Raw genomic sequence first — 23,256 nt, forward strand, 5'->3', positions numbered from 1 at the left:
AAAGAAATAGAAACAAATGCTTCCCTTGTGATGAGAACTCAGGATTTACTCTCTTAACAGCTTTCATATATAACATAGAGCAGTGTTTATCGTATTTATCATGTTGTACATTACATTACATAAGTAGTACTTATTTATCTTATAACTAACCTCAAGTTGGTACATTTTTTTTTTTTTTTTTTTGCGGTATGCGGGCCTCTCACTGTTGTGGCCTCTCCCGTTGCGGAGCACAGGCTCCGGACACGCAGGCCTAGCGGCCATGGCTCACGGGCTTAGTTGCTCCGCGGCATGTGGGATCTTCCCGGACCAGGGCATGAACCCGTGTCTCCTGCATCGGCAGGCGGATTCTCAACCACTGCGCCACCAGGGAAGCCCCTCAAGTTGGTACATTTTGACCCACTTCATCCAGTTACCCTTTCCCGTATCCCCTGACTCTGGTAACCACAAATCTGATCTCTTTTTCTGCAACTGTGTTTGTTTATTTGTTTTTGAAGTATAATAGTCCTATGACACTATTTTAGTTACTGTTACACCACGTAGTGATTCGATATTTCTGTACCTTTCAAAATGATCATCATGATAAATCTAGTTACCATCTGTCACTATACAAAGATATTACGTAATTATCGACTATTACCCACACTGTACATTTCATACCCATGACTCATGCATTTTGTAAGTGGAAGTTTGTAACTCTTAATCTCCCTCACCTATTTCTTTCCTCTCCCACCCCTTCCCCTCTGGCAACCACCAGACTCTGTTTTATGTGTTTATGACTCTGGTTCTGTTTGGCTCTGTTTGTTCATTTGTTTTGGTTTTTTTTTTAGATTCTACGTATAAGTGAAATCAGATGGTATTTGTCTTTCTCTGTCTGACTTATTTCACTTAGCATAATTCCCTCTAGCTTTATCCATGTTGTTGCAAATGGCATACTTCATTCATTTTTACAGCTGAGTACTATTCCACTGCGTGTGCGTATATAAATATATATATATATATTTATGTACATACACATACCACATCTTCTTTATCCTTTTATCTATTGATGGACACAAGTTGCTTCTCTACCTTGGCTACTGAAAATAATGCCGCAATGAACATAGCATATACCTTTTCAAATTAGTGTTTTCATTTCCTTCAGATAAATACCCAGAAGCGGGATTGCTGGATCGTATGGTAGTTCTGTTTTTAATTTTTTGAGGAACCTCCGTACTGTTTTTCACAGTGGCTGCATTTTCATTCCCATCAATAGTGCATGAGGGTTTCCTCTTCTCCACATCCTCGCCCACGCTTGTTATTTGTTGCCTTTTACTGATGGCCATTCTGGCAGATATGAAGTGATATCTCATTGTGGTTTTGATTTACATTTCCCTGATGACTATTGACGTTGAGCATCTTTTCATGTGTCACCTGTATGTCTTCTTTGGAAAATTGTCATCTGTGTATCTTCTTTGGAAAAATGTCTATTCAGTTCCTCTGTGCAATTTTATTTTATTTTTTTATTTTTTTATTTTATTATTATTTTTTTTTTGCGGTATGCGGGCCTCTCACTGTTGTGGCCTCTCCCGTTGCGGAGCACAGGCTCCGGACGCACAGGCTCAGCGGCCATGGCTCACGGGCCCAGCCGCTCCGCGGCATGTGGGATCCTCCCGGACCAGGGCACGAACCCGTGTCTCCTGCATCGGCAGGCGGATTCTCAACCACTGCGCCACCAGGGAAGCCCCTCTGTGCAATTTTAAATCGGGTCGTTTGTGTTCTTGTTTTTATTTTTGTTTTGATGTAGAATTGTATGAGTTCTTTGTATATTTTGGATATTAACCCCTTGTCGGATATATCATTTGCAAATATCTTCTCCCATTAAGTATGTGGCCTTTTTGTTTTGTTCTTGAGGAATGCAGTTAGCTTTGTTTTGAAGAAACAAGGCAGATTTGTTTTGAAGACGTTGAGGGTGCTCAGGATGACAAAAATACTAGAACTGTCCATGTTTTGCCTGCACTGTTCTCTCTTGGTTTTATAATTTGTCTCCTCTTTGCAAGTTTCTTGCTGGCCAGGACATGAGAAGCATGGTGTTGGGTCTACAAAACACTTTCTGGATGAGGACACAGTCGTCCTCACAGACCTCCACAGCCTTGGCCCTTGGGCCGACTGTCCTTTGGCTCACAGCGATACTCTTCGTTCTCTGAGACGCACGAGGTCCCACTCGTAGTGGCCTGGCGTGCCTTCCTTGCCCGCCTAGCACAGCCTTCTCAGACTCTGTTCGAGTTGTCAAGCTGAAAAAACAGACAGTGCCTTCCCACAGGCACATGTGAACACGCAGTGTCCAAAAGCCTCTCCCCTTTCTGGCCCGTCTGTTAAGAAATCAGAACCACAGGAGCCGGGGTGACAGAAGGAGCACGCAGAGCCCCATCCAGGACGACCAAGACCTTGTCTTCTGCAGACCGGCCCTGGCTTACTTAGGCCACAGGCACTTTTATGTTATTTTTAATTAATTTTTACTGGAGTATAAACATTTTTACTGGAGTATAATTTTTATTGGAGTATTGCTTGGCAATGTTGTGTTAGTTTCCGCTGTACAGCAAAGTGCATCAGCTATATATATACATATATCCCCTCCTTTTTGGATTTCCTTCCCATTTAGGTACCACAGATCATTGAGTAGAGTTCCCTGAGCTATACAGTAGGTTCTCATTGGTTATCCATTTTATACGTAGTGTCAAGAGTGTATATATGTCAACCCCAATCTCCCAATTCATCTCACCCCCTCCCCTTTCCCCCGTTGGTGTCCATACGTTTGTTCTCTACGTCTGTGTCTCTATTTCTGCTTTGCAAATAAGATCATCTGTACCATTTATTCTAGATTCCACATATATGTGTTAATATACAACATCTGTTTTTCTCTTTCTGACTTACTTCACTCTATGATAGTCTCTAGGTCCATCCACGTCTCTAAAAAATGACCCAATTTCATTCCTTCTTATGGCTGAGTAATAGTCCATTGTATATATGTACCACGTCTGCTTTATCCATTCCTCTGTCGATGGATATTTAGGTTGCTTCCATGTCCTGGCCATTGTAAATAGTGTTGCAATGAACATTGGGGGTGCATATGTCTTTTAGAATTATGATTTTCTCTGGGTATATGCCCAGTAGTGGGATTGCTGGGTCTTATGTTAGTTCTATTTTTGTCTTTTTAAGGAACCTCCATACCGTTCTCCAGAGTGGCTGTCACAGGCACTTTTAAACCCTCCTGATTCTGTGTTCCTAGGGCTTTTGTCCAGACTCATTTGTGAACTTGTAGTCACTTCTTTTTCCTTTCCTTTTCCACTTCCCATTGAAACGATTGCACAATGATGAAAAGATGATGACCAGACCCACTGAATTACAATCTCAGGTTGGTGTAGCCCAGGAAGGTGTATTGTTAGCACAATCTCCATGGCTTCTTATGCCCCCACCTCCACGTGTGAGAATTGAAATCTCGTAGGACTGAGTCTGACCCTGAACGTGATCTCCCATTTATCTTGTTCTGGCTGTGAACCGGAACACACAGTCAGCAGTGGGACGTGTTTTGTATGGTGTGGCTTGTCCTTCCAAATCGGCTGTGAAGTCCAGGCCAAGCCTTTCCTTACATTTCCTTCCCGTCCCCCAAAGCTCACGTTCAAGTTTGTGCTGGTAAGAGAGCTGTGCTCAACCAACCCTCCCTGGAGGAATGATGGAGGGGGTCCAGGTTTAAGTCTCGGCCACTGATGAGTAGCGCATCTTAATGACCGCAGAGCCAGCTGCAGGTGATGGCTGGGGTCCAACTGGACTTACTGGTCTCCGTCCCAGGGGAGTGCATTTTCTGGGAGCAGCTTCTTCAGAGGACAGCTCTGCCCTTCTCCCCCTGAGTTCAAGAGGCCTTGAGAGCCCCCCTCGAGTCCAGAACCTTCTACTTCTCTCACGTGAGTCATGTGACAAGCTGAACCTGATGGGGCTCATGAAGGACGATTTCAGCCCCCAAGCTCCATCCTATGGAGCAGAGCCAGCCCCTCTCCTGACGGGAAACTGCCAGCCCACTTTGCGCTGCTTCTCTTCTGGCGTCTGACGGTGGGGGGGGGGGGGGCGGGGGGGAGGGGCGGGAACCAAGAGCCCTCCCCCAGGACCCTTAGGGATATCCAGGATGGAAGTGGAGGGATGCTTTCTCCTCCCCACTGCCTGCGCCTGGGGCCCGAGCCCTGAGCTCCTCAGGGAAGCCAGTGACCTCGGCAGATCCATGGTGTCCAGAGAGGACTATGGCTGCAAAGTCCTTGGGGGGTCTTTGCCGTAAATCTCTGTGCGGTGAGGGTGGGGTCCTCCTCAGGCTTCTCCCACACGCCTCTCTCCCTCAGGATCCTGTAGGACACGCAAAGCACCTGTCCATGCCTAAGTTGCAGGTGTCTTACAGCACACTGATTTTGGTGGCTGACAGTTCAGTTCATTACCATCCTTTTCCTTTGTGCCAATTAGTGTTGGCCGGGCCTTGACACCCCCAGAAACATTATGGCCAGGCCCCTGCCTCTGCTGCAGAGGGTAATCTCCCTGACTCAGCGCCGGGTCACGTGGCGGACGCTGTGGGACGGAGTGAAAGGCCGGAATCACAGACTAATTTCCTACAAGGTTCTGTGGTTTTCCGGCTCTGTATCCAGGAGGCCAGTCTCACCGCCCCTCGGAGAAGGATTCTCAAACCTGATTGTGAGTTAGAATCAGCTGGGGGACTGTTTCTTTCATCCTTTCAAACAAGCCATCCCTGGACCCATCCCTGGATGTGTCACTGTGCCTTTGGTGGTCTGGAGGTGCAGCTCTGCAACCTGCATTTGCGTGAACCTCAGTTGGAGAATTCTAATGCGCAAACCGGTTTGGGAAATCTGCTGTAGACCACCCCCCCGCTCACCCCTCACCTTCTCACCTTGTCGAGAACCTCGCCACCCACTTACCCTCTATCTGGTTATATCCTCATACTCTCCCCTCTCTGGCGGCTTCTCCTCAGCAGACAGACAAGCTGAAGTTTCTCCCAAGCACTTCTGAGAGAGTGGTCCTCGCCTGTGTTCTGAAATCTTCACCTCATTCTCCCCTCAGACCTCTGACATGCTGCTCCCTCCTCATCATCCTCTCAGCCCCCCTCTGAGGCTGCTCGTGACCTAATCAGACCCGGGACCCACATGTCCCTTCTCCATCTCTGCGGTAAGTGTCCCTGTCCACCAGCTTCTCTTCCCTGAGACTCCTCTGTTTCTGGGACACTCTCCCTCACCTCTCGGATCGGCCCCGCTCTGTCCCTTTTGTGGTCTTAATGTCCCCCTGGGTCTTTCAGTGATCTTCCCTTGAATTCCATGCCCTCCCAGGTGACCTCATTCGCTTTGGTGACTTGCGCCAGCTGCAGCCACTGTCTCCAGCTCGGCTGTGCTCAGCCCGTGGGCACAGCCCTCACTGGGCTCCATACCTGGTTTGTGGCTCCACCCTCATCACATAGTGTGGGAAACCGGACACCCAGACCCACCTGTGCCCCCTTCTCCCTCCTCGGACATGCAGCAAGTCCCCCAATCCCTGGGACTGTCCCCTCCTGGGGGTCCTTCTCCCCCTCCCCTCTCCGCTGCCATGCCTCCCTGCCCACCTCACCTCATCTCATCTCCTAGCCTCTGCCTCACCCCTTCTGCCCCATCCTCCCCTTGGGAGTCAAAACCCTGGTCTGTGATTCCCCCATTGAAACCCTTCCCGGGGCTGCGTGTTGCCTAGAAGAGGCAGTCGGGCCCCGCAGCACGTCCCTCGGGGCCCTCTGCAGTCTGACCGCTGCCCGCCTCCAGCCCTGTTTTTCATCCCTGCCCCGAACGCCGCAGCCTATGCCCAGCTCCCTGTGTCCTCAAAGTCCCCTGCCACCCTCTGAGCTTCCGGACGGACACACTGGGTCATCTCTGGGATGCTCTTCCCCTCCTCCTCCCCTTGATTTTTTTCCCATCAGCTTTCCAGACCTCTCCCCACTTCATGTTCTCTTCTGTGAAGCCTTTTCTGATAAACCAAACAAGATTCGTCACTGTTCCTTTTGTGACCCAGTGTCCCCACCAGAATGTGAGCTCCCGGAGTGGGACCCGGCCGAGCCCCACCTCCTGCGGCACTCTGTATTCCCAGGGCCCAGCACGGACTCACGGTTGGTGCTCATGCAATAAGTTAGAACTAACCTGTCGCTGTTGGAGAGGGTTCGTTTTTTAGCGGGTAAGACTCATTTAAAGTAATTAACACCTCTTCGTATGAAAGGGTGCCAAAATCATTAAAAAAAAAAACTTCCGGTTGAATAGGTTAAAACGATGTTTTTATATTATAAATCCATTCACGGGACTTCCATGGGGGCGCAGTGTTTAAGAATCCGCCTGTCAATGCAGGGGACACGGGTTCGAGCCCTGGTCTGGGAAGATCCCACGTGCCGCGGAGCAACTAAGCCCGTGCGCCACAACTACTGAGCCTGTGCTCTAGAGCCCGCGAGCCACAACTACTGAGCCTGCACGGCACAACTACTGAGCCCGCACGCCTAGAGCCCAAGCTCTGCAACAAGAGAAGCCCCTGCACCACAGCAAAGAGTAGCTGCCGCTCTCCGCAACTAGAGAAAGCCCGTGCGCAGCAACAAAGACCCAACACAGCCAAAAATAAATAAATAAAATGCATAAATTTTAAAAAAACAAAACCAAAAAAGTGTACAGTTCAGTGGCATTAAGCACATTCACATTGTTGTGCAACCATCACTACCATCCATCTCCAGAACCCTTTCATCTTGCAAAACTGAAACTCTGTGCCCATTAAATAATAACTCCTCATCTCTTCCTCCCCCAGCCCCTGGCAACCACCATTCTATTTTCTCTTCCTATGATCTGACTACCCTAGGTACCTCATACAAGTGAAATCAGACAACATTTGTCTTCTTGTGATTTACTTATTTCACTTAGCATAATATCTTCCAAGTTCACCCATGTTGTAGCCTGTGTCAGAACTTCCTTCCTTTTTACTTTTTTTTTTTTTTTTTTTTTTTTGCGGTATGCGGGCCTCTCACTGTCGTGGCCTCTCCCGTTGCGGAGCACAGGCTCCGGACGCGTAGGCTCAGCGGCCATGGCTCACGGGCCCAGCTGCTCCGCAGCATGTGGGATCTTCCCGGACCGGGGCACGAACCCGCGTCCCCTGCATCGGCAGGAGGACTTCCAACCACTGCGCCACCAGGGAAGCCCCTCCTTAATTTTTAATGTAAGGATGCAACCTCCTAGACTGAAAAGAGCCCAGGCTTCCACACTAGACAGATCTGGGTTTAAATCTGCACTCTGCTATGTGGGCACTTAGCCTTTCTGAGCTTTGGTTTCCCCTTCGATAAAGTGGGAACCACCATCCAGCTGTCGTAAGGATTAGAGGTAGTGTGGTTAGGAGAGGGTAGCGTGCCGCAGCACACTATAAGTGTGCAGTAAATGATATCTGTGTTAATTTTACTTAATATTTCCCCCGCATGCCTGTGTTCACCTTCTACCATCTTTCGACTTCAGTGATGTTCTCTTTTATAATGGTGTCAGCCTGTGTTCACCTCATATCCCACAGCATGATACACGAGCAGAGGCGAAGGATGGTGGCACACACTTTCTAATGGTCCCTATGCCCTGTTTCCTCCTGTGTCCACTACCAAGCCCTGAAGTCGTGTCCCCATCATTTTTCAGCTCTGCCTTCTTCGTTTGTCTTAGTCATCTCAGACACTTTCAGTCTACTCAACACCCTGCTGACAAAACGGACCGTCCGTCTTCCCTGGTGGCGCAGTGGTTGGGTGTCTGCCTGCCGATGCAGGGGACAGGGTTTGATCCCTGGTCCGGGAAGATGCCACATGCCGTGGAGCAACTAAGCCCGCGTGCCACAACTACTGAAGCCTGCGCACCTAGACACCGTGCTCCGCAACAAGAGAAGCCACACAATGAGAAGCCTGCGCACCGCAACGAAGGGTACCCCCCGCTCGCCGCAACTAGAGAAAGCCCATGCGCAGCAACGAAGACCCAACGCAGCCAAAAATAAATAAATAAATAAATTTTTAGAAACCAAAAAAACCCGGACTGTCCATTTGGTGAGAGTGGGAGAACAGCATTTGCCTCCCCAAATCTCCCAGAGGGCCACCCCTGGCGCTGTGTGAGGAACACAGAAGGGCTGTTTAGACTTGAATCTTGGTCTTGAATCTGTCTGGTTGAACTTGAACCCTTGGTAATTACACTTTAGTGAGCATTATCATTATTTGAGTGGAAGGAGAAACTTGCTTAGAAATGCAGATTCCTGGGCCACCCCTTAGACATCCAGCTCTCAGACGGACACCCAGGCATCTGCATTTTAAACAAATACTGCAGGTGATGATGCAGGTGGTCTGAGGATGAACTTCACACTGGTTGCATTTCTTTGGGTCCCCGGCTCCCACCTGCTGTTCACCAGGCGCTGTGCTGGGCTGGGGGCAGAAAGGTGGGTGAGATGCCACCTGGCACCTCAGAGGAGTTCTCAGTAACTCAGGAGGCAGAAACACCCACAAGCAGTGGCAGTTGTTCGGATGAGGAGGAGGACGGGGCAGGACGGGGATCAGAAATCAGCCTGGTGGACTCAGGGGTCGGGCTTGGATCTGAGGCACGAGTGTGTGGACTGAGGGAAAGGCCACGTTAGGAAGCCAGCAGGAGCCGCCACGTTTGGACAGAGAAGGGCCAGCAGCCAGGGTGCAGAGAGGGAGGAGATCAAAGCTCCCCCAACTCCGTCCACCCCACTCCCCGCCTGCCGGGCAGCTTCCTCAAGGAGCAGGAAGCATAAGAAGTAGGAACGTGAGAATCGTGGGCTGATTTCCCAAGTGGCTTGCTTTCTCGTCTGGACCTGCCTTCCCAGGTCACTCCACCTGTGGGGTCAGGGTGACAGAGGTGGCCATCGGCATCAGACAGTCGTGGGGTCAATGCCCACCTGGGAGTGTGACCTTGGACAAGATACTTAATTCTTGATTGTGTGTGTGCGCGTGCTTTAAAATGTAGATTTTATTAGGAGTTAGGTATGGTGAGGCCAACAGATCAGGAAATTATGGCCACTGAGAAGATAGGTTTTTTTCTCTTTAACATTCCTCTTTTAAAAAAAGTTTTATTGAAGTATAGTTGATTTACAATGTTGTATTAATTTCTGGTGTACAGCAAAGTGATTCAGTTATACATATATATGTTCTTTTTCATAGTCTTTTCCATTATAGTTTATCACAGGATACTGAATACAGTTTTCTGTGCTATCCAGTAGGACCTTGTTGTTTATCCATTCTCTAGATAATAGTTTGCAGGAAAGATAGGTTGTGACAGCTCCTAAGAGGCGGGGCACACCACACTTTGGGGGGGGGGGCAGATGAGGAAGGCACAGTTAGGAGGCGGAAGAAATGAGGGGAGAACGTGGGGAGGAGCCTTTAATGTGGTTTCCATGGGAAGGAACGGCAAGACAGGGTAAGCAGGTTTAGGATTGCCTAGTTTGAATCATTTCCGTTGTCTCTGGGGTGTAGGGGCTGCCCTAGTGGTCTGGTACCTGGCTCTGGGTGATTGGGGTAGGGGGGAGTGACCCAGAGTGTGAGAGTCCATAAAGGAGGAGTTTGGGTGTGGGCTCTGGATTGGTTGGGTTTCGTAAGAAAGTCATTTAGTATCTGTAGGACTTGGCTAGCTCTGGGAGGGGGTTCTCTCCAGGGTCAGCAAGGCCCCCGATAGCAAAGCATCAGAAACACATGGTTAATACAATACGTAAGACGGTGTGGTGGGCAGAGAAATGTCCATACCGTGGTCCCCAGAACCTGCAAATACGGTACCTTACATGGTCCAAAGGACTTGGCAGATGTGACTAAGTTAAGGACCTTAAAATGTGGGAATTACCCTGGATTATCCGGTGGGCCCAATGTAATCACAAGGGTCCTTATAAGAGGGAGACAGGAGGATCAGAGTCAGAGAGAGAAGATGTAAGGATGGGAGCTGAGGTCTGAGAGGAGAGAAGTGCAGCTCCTGGCTGTGATGACACAGCCACGAGCCAAGGAATGCAGGCAGCCGCAAGAAGCTGGAAAAGGCCAGGAGACCAACTGTCCCCCAGAGCCTCCAGAAAGGACCCAGCCCTGAGGACCCATTTCAGACTTCTTATCTCCAGAACTGTGTTGTTTTAAGCCACTAAGTTTGTGGTAACTTGTTACAACAGCCATAGGAACCTCGTACAAATAGAAGGAAGGCCAGCTGCCTTGCAGGGTCATTGAGGGGCTCAGAGCCTGTGTAGAAAAAGGCCTGGCTGGAGGGAAATGTCAGTAAATATAGCAATATTACCCGCAGGGCTCTGGGAAGTTTGGGACGAGGTAAAGGCCATGGACACACCCACCACGTTGCTCTGTGCCTTGTGGCTGCTCAGTAAATCTCGGGCTCTCTGTCCTTCCCCTTACAGGTCTGGGGTGCTTGGGGGAGCCCCCTCAGGGAAGCGTTCCGGGAGATATGCCCTGGCCTGTGCTCTCTCCCCTCTGCTGGCCCCCGCAATCAGCGTGTGTGCTGGGGGTCATTTCCTGAATTTGCCCTGTGGGTGGCTTCCCGTCACCTCAGCGGCAGCAACTCCTGCCTCTGAACTCTTAGGCCCTAAGGATCTTTGCCACATGAGGTTGGCGCCCTTTCCACCCGCTGTCTGTCGTCCTTGCAAGTGGCTGCACCGTTGCTCCTTAACGGCAGGGACCCATTGTCGTGTGACATCTGTGTTCCCCCCGTGGCCTCAGGGCTGTGCTGGGTCCTTGGCATCCCCAGGCCACGCCTCCTCCAGGCTGCTACGTTGGCATCTCTAGTACGGGCAGTAGAGGTGGTCTGAGCCGGAAGGTGCCACACAGGCCGCTCTCTCGGAGCTCCCGGGGGGCGAACCGCTGGGCCCCAGGCTAGTGATGGGCCCACGTGCCGCTGTGTCTCCCAGCGCCCTCAGAAGGCTGTCCCCTCCGGCCTCTCACAGGGACGTTCGTCTCGGCCTTCACCGTGCTGTGTGGTGCCCGCACCGACCTCCCGGACAGGCACGTGTGCTGCGTCTTCTGGCTGAACATCGCCGCGGCCCTCATCCAGATGCTCACGGCCATCGTCATGGTGGGCTGGATCATGAGCATCTTCTGGGGCATGGACATGGTCATCCTCGCCAGTGAGTAACCGCTGGTACCCCGCCTCCGAGAGGGGCTGGGGCGGGGCCGGCATTCGGGGAGCAGGGCTGGAGGAGGGGCAGGGGCCCGGGTGCTCTGGGGCTTTGCGATCCTTCGGGGCATGGGGGCTTCGCAGGGCCGTCTGCACGCCTGGGCCTGCTCCTCCTCCCAGGGCTCACCTGTGTCCTCGTCACTAGCGCCCCGTGGCCGCCTGGCTCCGGGACCCTCCCCGCACGCCCAGCCCCGAGGCCTGCAGGGAATCTTGAGAGACCCCAGCCGGAGGGGAAGGGCGTGAATAAGGGAGGGAGGGAGCCCCTGTTCAGCTCAGAAACAGCCCGGCTGACAACCGAGGTAGCAGGGGTACGGCCCGCGTGAGCTCAGGTCCCCTGTGCCTCCATCATGCCGTTTCCAGAAAGAAGGAAAAGGCCACTGGGTATGTTTGCCCTCAGGAAACACTGTAACTGTTTTTTTTTTACAACTAGACCAGCATAATGTCAACTTCTTTTAAACTAAGCTCTTTGTTCCTTGATGCTAAAGCCTTACTCTTCCTAATTTGTATGCAGTGGACCTTCACCAGTCACTTAACACAAACTTGATCCCGACACGAAACTACCAGAGAAGACTTGATGAACGTTTTTAAAATAACCTAGTGAGATCTTAAAACAGACACCTATTTTAAGCAGCCATGCTCGTCACCCTGTGCCCCCGTGCATGTCCCTGTATTGTCACACGTTCTGTCTACCTCATTAGGCCTCAGGTCCCCACTAACAAGGACCATGTCTCCTCAGGCACTTTGCCCTTCTCCCCACACCCCACGCTCCTACCGTGTCCTACACCTGACAAAACCATTGACAGGTGGAATATCAATGCCAGAGGTGAGCTGTGCCAGGTAAGGACAGCAGAAGCAGGAGGGGAAGCGCAGGGGTTGGGGGCTCGAGAACGATCTAGAATGATTCCTAGTTGACCCAGTCTGAGTTCAGGATCATGTGAGGATCCAAGATTCAGAGCACACACAGATGTCAGGGCCCAGCAAGACTCGGGTCAGTGACCAATTAAGCCAGCAGGCTGGAGAAAATGCAGGTCCCTGAGCCTGAGCGAGCTCGGCAGAGCCCGTAGATAGGTCAGGCAGGCTGCTTGGAAGCAGCTCCTCCCCTGCCTGGGATGCTGGACTGCCAGGGCATCCCAAAGTTAGAGCTGGGAGACAGGGGCAGCCAGAGAGGAGGGAGGGAGACACTGGGCAGGGAGAAGCTGAGCAGCAGTCAGAAGACAGTCCTTCCTTGCTGGGGAGAGCTGCTCTCAGGGCAGGGGCTGATGTCAGGGAGGACGTTGGAGAGTGGGCAGAGCAGGCAGAGACCAAGGCGGGCCCCTCGTGGGAGCCTCGCCCCATGGGCCTGTCCACGGACCACTTGCATTTGTGGGGAGGGGTGCAGAACATCGCTCATTGGACAGAAGTGCTGCCTATCATCCTTCGAGCCCTGAGAAGCCAAGTCTGACAATTTCCCAGGGAGTTGGGTGCTTCCCGAGAGGCCTGTGTAAGCTCCTGACCTTGGTCCCAGCTGGAAACTGGAAGGGACCTCTGCTCTCAGAGGCTTCCTCAGCGGCAGATGGAAAGCCTGTGACGGCTGCCCCATCTCCACCCAATATGAGCCCCGACCCCTCTTACTGCATCATCTCCTCATCACACAACTGTCTGGCCAGGCGCTGGGGCATGTTAGTAAGGAAATTTCCTGTTACAGCGGCACAAGCCTGTGTCACAGGGTGGGTCTCAATAAATGTGTTGATGCCTAATCTGACCCCTAGAGCTTTCTGGTATTCTTTTTTTGGTCATGCTTGATACCAGGACCCACAGGGTCTGGATCTTAGAGACAGCTTCAAGAACTCCCCTTATCACCTCCTAGAGGAGGAAACAGAGACCCGAGAAGGGCAGATGGGGACCTGTCACTTCCTCACCTTCCACCACCCTAGCTGTTGACTCAGCAGAAATCCCTCTTCTGTGGCTGGTGTTGGGGCCACATTTGGGCTGCAGGCTAATCAAGTGCTGGAACCCACCTCCCCACCCTTCCTACCCTCTTCCCCACGATCCAAGCTTTCACTGTGGGTCACCTCCTTGGTTCCAGGGATGCTGTCTTTGTGTCAGACTTTTTAGAACACTGTTTGGGGGTTGGACTTGAGGGCTGCACCAGAAAACCCAACACACCTAACTGCTACCCACTGACCCCTCCTGGCCACCAGACTTGCTCACACATCTCAGGAAGGGGTGCCTTTGCCCTTTCTCCAAAAAGTAAGCCCACCCTCAAAGGATGACTAATTGCCACTGCTAAGATGGTGCTGTGGGCTGGAACTGCCCCGAGCAGCAATGGAGTGTGTGTACCCCAGGATGACTACGTAGAAGAGAATAGCCACAATTGACTTATTTGTCCTGGTAGCTAGTTGGATAAGGGGCTGTTCTTTCCAGTGTCACTCCAGCCCCATCCTGTGAAAATGAAGGGAACTTTTCAATTATAACAATACAGGGTGATTTTTTTTTTTTTTACCTGGCATTGCCTGGGGTGTCATCAAGAAATGTACCATCGGGCTTCCCTGGTGGTGCAGTGGTTGAGAGTCTGCCTGCCGATGCAGGGGACACGGGTTCGTGCCCCGGTCCGGGAAGATCCCACATGCCGCAGAGCGGCTGGGCCCGTGAGCCATGGCCGCTGAGCCTGTGCGTCCGGAGCCTGTGCTCCGCAGCGGGAGAGGCCACAACAGTGAGAGGCCCGCGTAACGCAAAAAAAAAAAAAAAAAAAAAAAAAGAAATGTACCATCAAGAAAAACCTCCTAAGAGGGGAATCAGAAATATAGATTAAAGTAGAAGTTAAAATCAGGAACTTACAAGGCCACAGCTCTATTTATATTAATAATAACAAACAACAGTCAACAACTGCCCTGTATTGGTTGTGGATCAATAAATATTTGGTAGTTGTACGAGAGCCTCTCTCTACAGCCATACCCATGACAGACATGGCTAATCAATTATGACACTTTCTGCTGAATAGTCTTACAAGTTCTTAACACAGGGCTTCAGGCAGTCACTATCAATGGATCCAAGATGTCTGCAAGATAAAGTCTGTTTGCCATCCCCCACCTGGGTCTTTCCCAAAGCAATAAGTTTTATGTATGTGGCGCCTGTCCACATAAAAGGCGAACCCCGTGGCTCAGACAGAGCTGGGCTGGGGCCAGGATGGGTCACTTCAACATCTTTAGGTTGTCACAGTTAAACCTGTCCTATACCCGTCCCTCTTGGGGTCCATCGAGAATTCATCTCAAGACAAACATGGGTTGGGGGTGGAAGAAGAGTGAGAGGCGGGAGATGAGCAGAAGAGTGGCCTTGGCTGAGATACGGAGGGAAGGGGAGAGAGCTCCTTGGCAGTATCTCACCAGGTGTGACCCCCCAGGGAGGGGAGCACGCTCTCTGTGCGCTCCTGCAGCCACCTCCACACGCCTGCTGGGGCTGGCCCCTGGCCTCCGTGGCTGGCCGCTGAGTACTGGCCACAGCCCGCTTCCATCTCCTGGGCCCCACGGTGCATCCTCCCTCTTTTTCTATTGCAGGCAGTCCCTCTGGCCTCTGTTTTCAGACTGTTTTCTCTTTCTCTTTTTCTCCTCTTCCTCACGCTGCCTCATACCCCTGTGTGGCTCCAAAGTTTCCCAAGGTGAGTCTGTTGGGGGATGGCAGGCCTCTTGCCTGGGCTGCCTTGGGCCTCCCCTTCACTGTCCTGCCCCGCTCCCCCAGTGCACACAAACACCCCCTCTCCCAATTGGTCAACAAGCTTCTATTTTCAGAAGCTTCTTTTTTTGTTTATTTTGGAAAATGTTTAAGCATAGACACAAGTAGAAGGCCTAGTACAATGAGTCCCTAAACGCACATATTGGCTTTAACCATTATCCACTCATGGCCACTCTGGTTTCCTCTATTACTTCCTACATCTTCCTCTACCCTGAACACCTAAATTTGACGAATATCTGGTAAATAAAGAGAAAAACTACATGTAAGTCCACTGATGCTCCTCTGTGGGCCGAGTTAGCAGCTAATAGGGGTAAAACCACTCAGCAAATTCCAGGCCTCTAATTTCACCCTTAAATATTTCAGTAGATGTCTTTTTAAAAAAAACAAAACCAAAAACCACAATACCCTTTCATGCTCAAATAAACTAGCATCAGTTCCTTAGTATCAACAATGGTCAATTTTTTCCCATGTCCTCATAATCATCACCAAGGCTTTAAAGGCTCGAAGCCATCAGTCGCCTTGGCCTGTGTCAGAGACGTCCAGCTGATGGAGCGCGCACGCTTGGCTCCCGCCTTCTGTACTCTGTCTTCCTTTTTCATTCTTTCCTCCTCTCGGTCCACGTGTACCAGATGCCCATCGCTTGGGGAAGCCTGCCTGGTACCTTCTCCCAAGGCTCTGCATTGGGAAATCACAGCAGGCCGGTCTGCTGGGGCCACTGCTGTGCAGTAGCTTCAGGGGTGTGGATTCAGGAGCACAGTGATAGCCTTCCAAGCCCCACCAGATCTGCAGCAGACACCCTCCTCTCATATATGCCCCACTAAGCCCAAAGAGCCACTGTTCTCCATTCATCCCTTTGTTTCCCATTAAAAGCCAATGACCTTGGCAGTCATTTACACCTCTGTGTGAATAAGTTCTAGCATATTCTAGTCTGGGGGCATGCCTGGAGGAGTGCTGAGGGAAGTGGGTGTCTGACCATCTCTCCTCTGCTTCTTCCTTACAGGCTACAAGGAGCAGGGCATCCCACAGCAGCTGTGAGCCCGGGCGAGCCACTGAGAAGCCCAGTGTCCAGGAGGGCCACGTCAGGCTGAGGCGGGCACGGGGTCTTCACATGTTCTCTTCTGCCGCTTCCCGGGTTTGGAGTGGAAAGAGGGGACTTAAACATATTATTGATTTTGAAAACGCATCTGCTTTTCTCAGCAGGCTCTAAGGGCTACCAGCTCCTCCCGCTGCTCCAGAGAGCCCTGTAGTGCAGACACCCAGAGCATCTGGGTTGGCTGGGATGGAGATGGGAATGCCTAGAGAGAGGCAGGAGCGCCCCGGCTCGGCCCGCGTCGCGTCACCCGCTGCCCACTGCGAGGGCGCGAGGGGCCGCCGGTCCAGGCAGCAGCGGCCCCGTCCAGACGAGCAGGGCTCGTCAAGGGGCAGGACTGCCATGGACACCTCTTCCGGGTCCCCAGCCCCTGCCAGATTGGTCTCCTGTGGGCAGCAGGAGTGAGGATGGACAGACTCTGGCCCAGCGTGGAAAGGCCCGCTGTGCCCTCGGCTGTCAGGGGGACAGATCCCTGCAGGTGTCTGCTGACCCTAATCGCAGCCCTCACCTCCTCGCCCCTGAAATCTCCAGGCCTGGGTGTGTTTGACCTTTGTTTCCCTGGGAAGGAGGGCAGTGGCTCCATTCCTGGGGCGAAACTGCTGGAACTGCCAGATGTTCATACACAGATTTACCAACCCGGGTTTGCATGGGCAGCCTTTCCCATTATACTTAACACCATTTGGGGTCCACTCTCCTTTTTCTGAAATCCCTGGGGCCAAATGGGTCTCTGACATGACAAATTATGGATCTGAGGAGGAGAATAAGAGCTATTTGCCATACATTTCCTTACAGCCCGGCAGAGTCTGGAACAGCTCACCACCATCAAACACGTGACCATTTCTGCAGAGAAACATGTGAATAGTCAGACTAATTAGGATCAATAAAACTGTAAATAGCCTTACCTCAGTACAGGTCAGATTTTGCCACTAAATAAGCTATGGGAGAAAACTCACCATTTGAGAGCTTTGGCGGCTTTAGGATTGCAAAAAAAAAAAAAAAAAAATTGTGTGGGTGCTGGCCCTCTCTCTGAAAATCCTTCTTGCAAGCAGATGCATTCAGGTGATACTGTTGGTGTTACACAGGGATTTCTCCTGTTGCAAAGGGACAATCAGGCCCTTTAAGACACCTCTGTAAGTGATTATGACAGAGCGGAGCCAAGGGAAGCTGTCTGATTCAAGATCAATCAGAAATTAAGAGAACGGAGATCTACATGACAGTGACAAGATGGACATTTACATGTCTGTCTTCTTTTCATTTTCATTCTAATGTAGGAATTGCTAAAATGTGCGACTGGCCCAAAGCCAAGTTTTTGGCCTGACTGGACTTTGTGCCATTGGGCGTGTTTCTCTCCAAGGGGCATTTCCTATCCATCAGGGGCTCAGTCAGAATTTGGCCAGGGCTGGAGGAGGAGTGGCCTGTCTGGCCTTTTTCCCCATGCTAGATGGGAAGGCTTGGGGAGCCGGCCGCAGGACAGGTCCCTCGCTCCACTGTGAGCCCCTTTGCGAGCCACTGCTTGCATAGTCTGTGTTCCTACAACCCTCCACCTGGGGCAGTGGCCCACCTACCCCATCCACTGGGCTTTCTAATTACAGTCCTGTTGGGAAGTGGGCCTCAGTGTCCCTGTGGCCTGGAGAGCAAACCGGCATCCTGGGAGAGACAGAATTCCTTCCAGCCACTTGTTCCCCTAGCCCACCCTGGCCCTGACTCAGAGGTGGGTTCTCTCCTCCTTGGCCTGATCCTACCCGGCTGTGCACCCCTTAGTTCTGATGAGCTGCCTGGGGCCGGGTTGCACTTTCTGAACACCTGGCAGTGTCTATCTCTTTCCCCCTCCTTTCTTCCCGGCCCCAACCTGGGCCTTTGCTGCTTCTTTCACGTTTGGAAGCCTCTGTGTTTTCAAGGTGCGGGCTCAGATCTGGTTTTATCCAGAAAGTCAGAACCTTCTGCTGTGTGAAGACAGCATCCTCCAGGCCAAGAGGAGAGCAGGCTGGCGGCTGGCCGCTCTCAAGGAAGCAGCGTCAGAGCACGGAGCCTCCCCTAGACTCAGATAAAAACAGCTCCAGCCGAGGGAAGTAACTCCAGCCCACTGTCCGTCACCCCAAACAGCTCCCCCAAGTTTGCTTGACTCCCCGGAGAGATGACAGGTGTCAGGAGGGGGGACTGCCCCCACAGGGAGAGGGTGGATCTTATTTTCCTGGTGTGGCCGGGGGTGGCTGCTAAGGAGGTAGAGAAGAGAGAGCAATTTATGTCTCATGTTTAGTGACACATTCAGACACGGGTGGAGTTTTCTTGAGTGACAAGTGTCACCATGTGTCCCAGTGTGGGATGGCTTTCATGCCAGGGTTTGTGTGCTTGGAAGGACATCTCCCCTCCTACATCCCGTTCCCGGGATCCTCCCCTCACCTGCGGCTGCTTCTCCAAACTTGAGAAGACACCAGCCTCAGAGGCAGCCCCTTTCCGGGTAACTGACGTGCAGAAGAAACCAAGAGGACCCCAGCCCGTCTTCTGAACAATGAGTCTATGGGGATTGCCAGGCGTGTGGATCAGCTCAAAATAGCTTCTCTTTGAGTGAGACCATGGTCTCATCATGATCATCATCATTAGATAAGGAACAATGGCTAGTCCTCTGAGCTGACCGCTCAGGCTTTTAGATGGCCAAAGTTAATTTATGAAACACCAGCCAGCTGAAAAGCATGGTTCTCTGGCCAGCAAGAGATTGGTAGACACACAGCCCTTTGCTGACAGATCTTGGCTTACCTCAGTGGTGCAGCACAAGGGTGATGGTCCAGAAACCCCAGGGTGCATTGCAGGTCCAGCCATTTATCAGTCAGAATTCCGTAGGACATTCCTAGGCCCCGGGTGTTTGGGGCAGGGATCACAGGCACACAGAGAACTTCACAGTGAATGAGATACTCCCAGAACCTAATTATGATACTTGGAACACAGTGGTAATTCCCTCGGGCCAGAGCAGGATTCTGGAGCAAGAATGAGCCACCTGGCCGCCTGGGAGTGTCTTGTGGACAGTGGAGACAGCTGACCTGGATCTTAAGATCTGAGCCCGAGCCAAGATTTCAGGCCGGGAAGGCCGGAGCAACAGGGGCAGATGGCTCCCGGCTCTGTTCCGGCACCCCTCCTGCCTGCCACGGTGCTGAGGCTGCAAGCGGGAGCCCTCCTGCAGCCCCTGCCTGACGAGCAGCAGGCCTGACCTTGGAGCCAGGCTCTGGCTGTGCTCGAGGGAAGGGAAGGAAGGGACATGAGGCCCTCTCTCTGCTGCCTCGGACCCACGTGTGAGCCCCAATGACAAAGGCAGCCTCTAGATGCTGGGCCCTTGCCAGGCACTGTGGGGTGCATTTCATCTCCTGTGACCCTTACCGATAGCCTGCCGGGGAATTGGAGGGGGGCTAGATATCAGTGTGCGGGGATGGGAGGGGGTGGGGTGTTTTTCAGATGTCAGAACTGAGGCGACAAGAGAAGATCCTCTCGGGGGGCAGTGCCCGGCCCACTCAGAAGTAATAGGGTGCCACCCTGCTGCCACCATCCTGGGCGGCCCTCAAACCTGCGCTCCCTCGATGAAGGCAGGCAAACCTGCTCGGTCCCAACACGCAGGACCCCGCCCAGGGGCTCCAGTCCCTGACCCGTGTCTCAGAGGCACGGCGGTGACTTCAGCCTCGTCTGGGCGCCAACCAGGCCTCAGGAGCTGTAGCGAGCATGCAGACAGGAAGGACAGAAAGAGAGATTTGCCCCTGGAGGGCCGGGACCCAGATCTCAGAAAGAAAAACCAAACCTCAAGCCCTGAGGCCAGTGAAAGGAGGGACCGGATCCACAGGACCAGGAGGATGGCTCCCAAAGGCCTGGGGCTCCTGAGGAGGAAAGCAAGGCACTGGCTGACAGTGGTCTCTCTGGGCCATCTTGGCTCTTTAAAATTAAAAAAACAAAAAAGACCTGACAGGTTTTCTTTCGTGAGCCCCCATCCCTGCCCAGACAGGTGTGTTTGTGAGGGTCACTTCAGTTCTGCCTGGATCCAGCTCCTCTGGGCTGCTGGGCCCCAGCCTGGGCGGATCCTACCCTGGGAGAAGCGCTGGGCCATGGGCTCCAGGCCCACATCAGGATTTAATGACACCGGCTGTTTTTATCCTGTTTGTGATGTTGACAGAGAAAGCCTCCTCCGTTGTGTAAACGGCCTGGGGATATGTAATTGAGATGTAAATCCTCCAGTTGTTGGCTGCAGGGGCTGTTCACTGTTATTATTATTTTTTTTTAACATCTTTACTGGAGTATAACTGTTTTACAATGGTGTGTTAGTTTCTGCTTTACAACAAAGTGAATCAGTTATACATATACATATGTTCCCATATCGCTTCCCTCTTACATCTCCCTCCCTCCCACCCCTCTAGGTGGTCACAAAGCACCGAGCTGATCTCCCTGTGCTATGCGGCAGCTTCCCACTAGCTCTCTATTTTACGTTTGGTAGTGTGTATACGTCCATGCCACTCTCTCACTTTGTCCCAGCTTCCCCTTCCCCCTCCCCATATCCTCAAGTCCATGCTCTAGTAGGTCTGTGTTTTATTCCTGTCCTACCACTAATCTCTTGACGACATTTTTTTTCTTAGATTCCATATATATGTGTTAGCGTACTCCCTCTGGCCAGCTTGCTTAGAGGGCTTTCAACAGGGGCACGCGAGGTAGATGAACGCTTTTAAAGCATCAACCGCCACTTCAGCCACGCTGACCTTCCCCAGAGACCGTGACCTCGTCTGTGGGAGGAGCAGGTTGAAGCAGTTGCTGACCCTCGGCTGACACACACTCCCCCGTGGAACCTGGCCTTTGTCTCTGTGGGCTCCCCCTAGCAGGCCCACCAGTGGAGGCTCCCTGTTTTGCTTGTATGCATTCAGCAAGCGCTCAGCGGGTGCTGAGTGGGCCAAGCAGGTCCTGGGCGTGGCCTCGGAGGAGCCCTTCAAAGATACCACTTCCCTGGTGAGCAGCACCTCTAGCATCCCCACCTCCACAGGAGGTGAGTGGACGTCCAAGAGGGGAGCCGCTCTCCAAGGCCTGGGGCTGGAGCCTCTCCCCCACAGAGAGCTCTGCGTGTATTGGAGGAGACAGGAGTCCAGGCTGTCAGGGGAAGGGAGGCTGAGGTCAGCCTGAGCATGTGGCGATGCCCGGGGTCCTGTATTTTTCATCACTTTTCTTCCCGTTGGATTCTTAGAACTTCAGAACGCTCTTGGGCTCAACAGAGGTGTGGAGGCTCATGCTCCGATTCTCATGGATCCACCCCAGGTCCCACGTGGAGACAGAATGAGCCACTCTGGTGACGGATGGGGGAAACCCCAACCAGAGTGACCCCGAATGTCCCCCATGCCCAGGGGGTGAGTTCCAGCCTCAGCGCTATACGTCTCTCCCAGTGTCTTGTGCCTCAGTTTTAAATCTATAGCTTGGGTACCAGGAGGGGCTTGGGCAACTGTCATTCAACCCACTTCTCTCAGAGCAAAGGGCTTGGAGGATGAGCCTTGTCAGGCGAGGGACAGGGACAGGACAGGGAGTAGCCGGCCCCATGGACTTAGAGGCCAGGACTCTTCCTAGTAAAACAGAAACACTGGCCCCTCCAATTCTGCTCTCCCTTCCTGATCCTGCCCCAGAGAGGGGAGGTTGACCACAGGGTCCCACTTGTGTGTCCTAATTTCTGGTACAGGTTGTCTCTCGCTTTTGATTTAGCTGTGGAATCTCTGTTCCTAACCCCTCTTCCTCCCTGTCTGGATTTGCCAAAATGCCAACCACCCAGGCTGGTCCGGACTCCACGGTCATCCCCGACCCCGCACTTTCACCCTGGAGGGAGTAAAAGCACAGACACATGCACAGCCCCGCCTGTGCACACACTCACACCCACACACAGCATGCATGTGCACACTCACAGCCCCTTTGAGGCTGGGAGAAGTCAGGCCAGTCTGTCTGGAGACTCAGGATTGGGACTTAACGTCTCCAAAGGAGCCCCGTGCCCCATCCAGGAGCCACCTCCCTTCAGCAGGGCCTCTGGCTGGTGGCACTTTTGCCGTCATCACCCCCGTCCCAGGCCCAGATGCCCACACCGTTTCCTCTCCCTCCAGGGCCCCTGGTCTTGGACCTCTTCCTCCCAGGGTCCACGGGCTTAGCACTCGCACCCCACCAAACCTGGCTGTGCTCAGCTCCACGCCCCAGCTTGGCCTTCTGTGGGAGGGGCGAGAGGAGTCTGCCCAGAGAAAAGAGGGGACAATGGTCTCTTTCTGGGCTCTTGTAGGACCGCAGACAACACTGTCCTCTGAGGTCCTTTTCTGTTCCTGCAACCCTCCCACCAGCCCCGGTATAGGAACCAGTGAGGAGAGAAGGGGGACAGAGGTCACGTCCACCCCACTTTCTGGGTTAGTGCTTGGCCCATGTTCCAAGCAGGGAGAGGGTGATGGTGGCTATAAGTGGCCTGGGCACCCTGAGGGAGCCCTTGGCCGGCCCCCTTCACAGGCTAAGCTCCATGCTGTTGTACATGGTGCCATTTTTTTTAAAAAAAAACAACATACCTAGAAACAAGACTGTTTCTGCTGCTTCTCAGTTGAATTTATATATGGATGAGTGTTGTGATTTACAGTTTTTGATTCCGTGATTGGCTTTGTTTGGGTCGCTCTTCTTTATGTTAAATTAATCGCCGTACAGTTCTATTGTTCTCTGGCAAGACCTACTCCCTGATCTCCAGGGCTTTCTTGTCTCACTTCTACCCTGACCCTTGGGAGCCCACCCTACCTCCACAAGCTTCCCCTGGGATCCAGTCCAGCCAAGGCACTTTTCCATTTTCCAGCCCATGGCAATGACTGGAGCCTTCCTCGTTTCCAAGAGAGGAAGAAACTTCTAATGTCGCAGACTAGGGAAGCTTCCAGACTTGCCCTGGCCCAAACCTTGCAGCCTGGGTCCCAGGCCTGCCTGCAGCTTAGCTCCCACAGACCCTCCAACCAGTTTCTCCAGCCTTCTGCCAGCTTTCAGATGCGTAATTCAAGCACCTTTACTGTACATGTAATGAAAAATACCATGTATGACAATAAAAACTTGTGTACATATCTCCATGTACATATTTATATATTCCTATTATAAATATAGAAAGCATGGCATCTCTCCGACATTCCAAGTTTGTGTTTTTTTAAATCCCGGAACTATGGCTTTGGAAACCTTTTCTTCCTTTCCCTCTTTTCTATGTAATAAACATCCATGTGACCTTTCTGGTGGCTTCTCAGA

At 52.2% G+C, this 23,256-nt stretch overlaps 1 protein-coding gene across 4 annotated transcripts in view; it reads left to right on the forward strand.

The window, feature by feature from the left end:
* STUM (stum, mechanosensory transduction mediator homolog) overlaps positions 1-23,256 on the forward strand; it is a 69,698-nt gene that overhangs the window by 44,791 nt on the left and 1,651 nt on the right. Inside the window, exons 2-3 of one of the 4 annotated variants that reach the window (XM_067028632.1) lie at positions 10,981-11,160; positions 11,947-13,915. In XM_067028632.1, coding sequence (XP_066884733.1) covers positions 10,981-11,160; positions 11,947-12,122 — 356 coding nt within the window. In that variant the 3' untranslated portion in view covers positions 12,123-13,915. Of the gene's footprint in view, positions 1-10,980; positions 11,161-11,721; positions 11,814-11,946; positions 13,916-15,918; positions 23,241-23,256 lie in introns of those variants that run through there. The other 3 variants (XM_067028634.1, XM_059071807.2, XM_067028623.1) reach the window with 3 other exon arrangements.

This window comes from Kogia breviceps, chromosome 1 (assembly GCF_026419965.1).
Source record: "Kogia breviceps isolate mKogBre1 chromosome 1, mKogBre1 haplotype 1, whole genome shotgun sequence".
In the NCBI taxonomy this organism is placed as follows: domain Eukaryota; kingdom Metazoa; phylum Chordata; class Mammalia; order Artiodactyla; family Physeteridae; genus Kogia; species Kogia breviceps.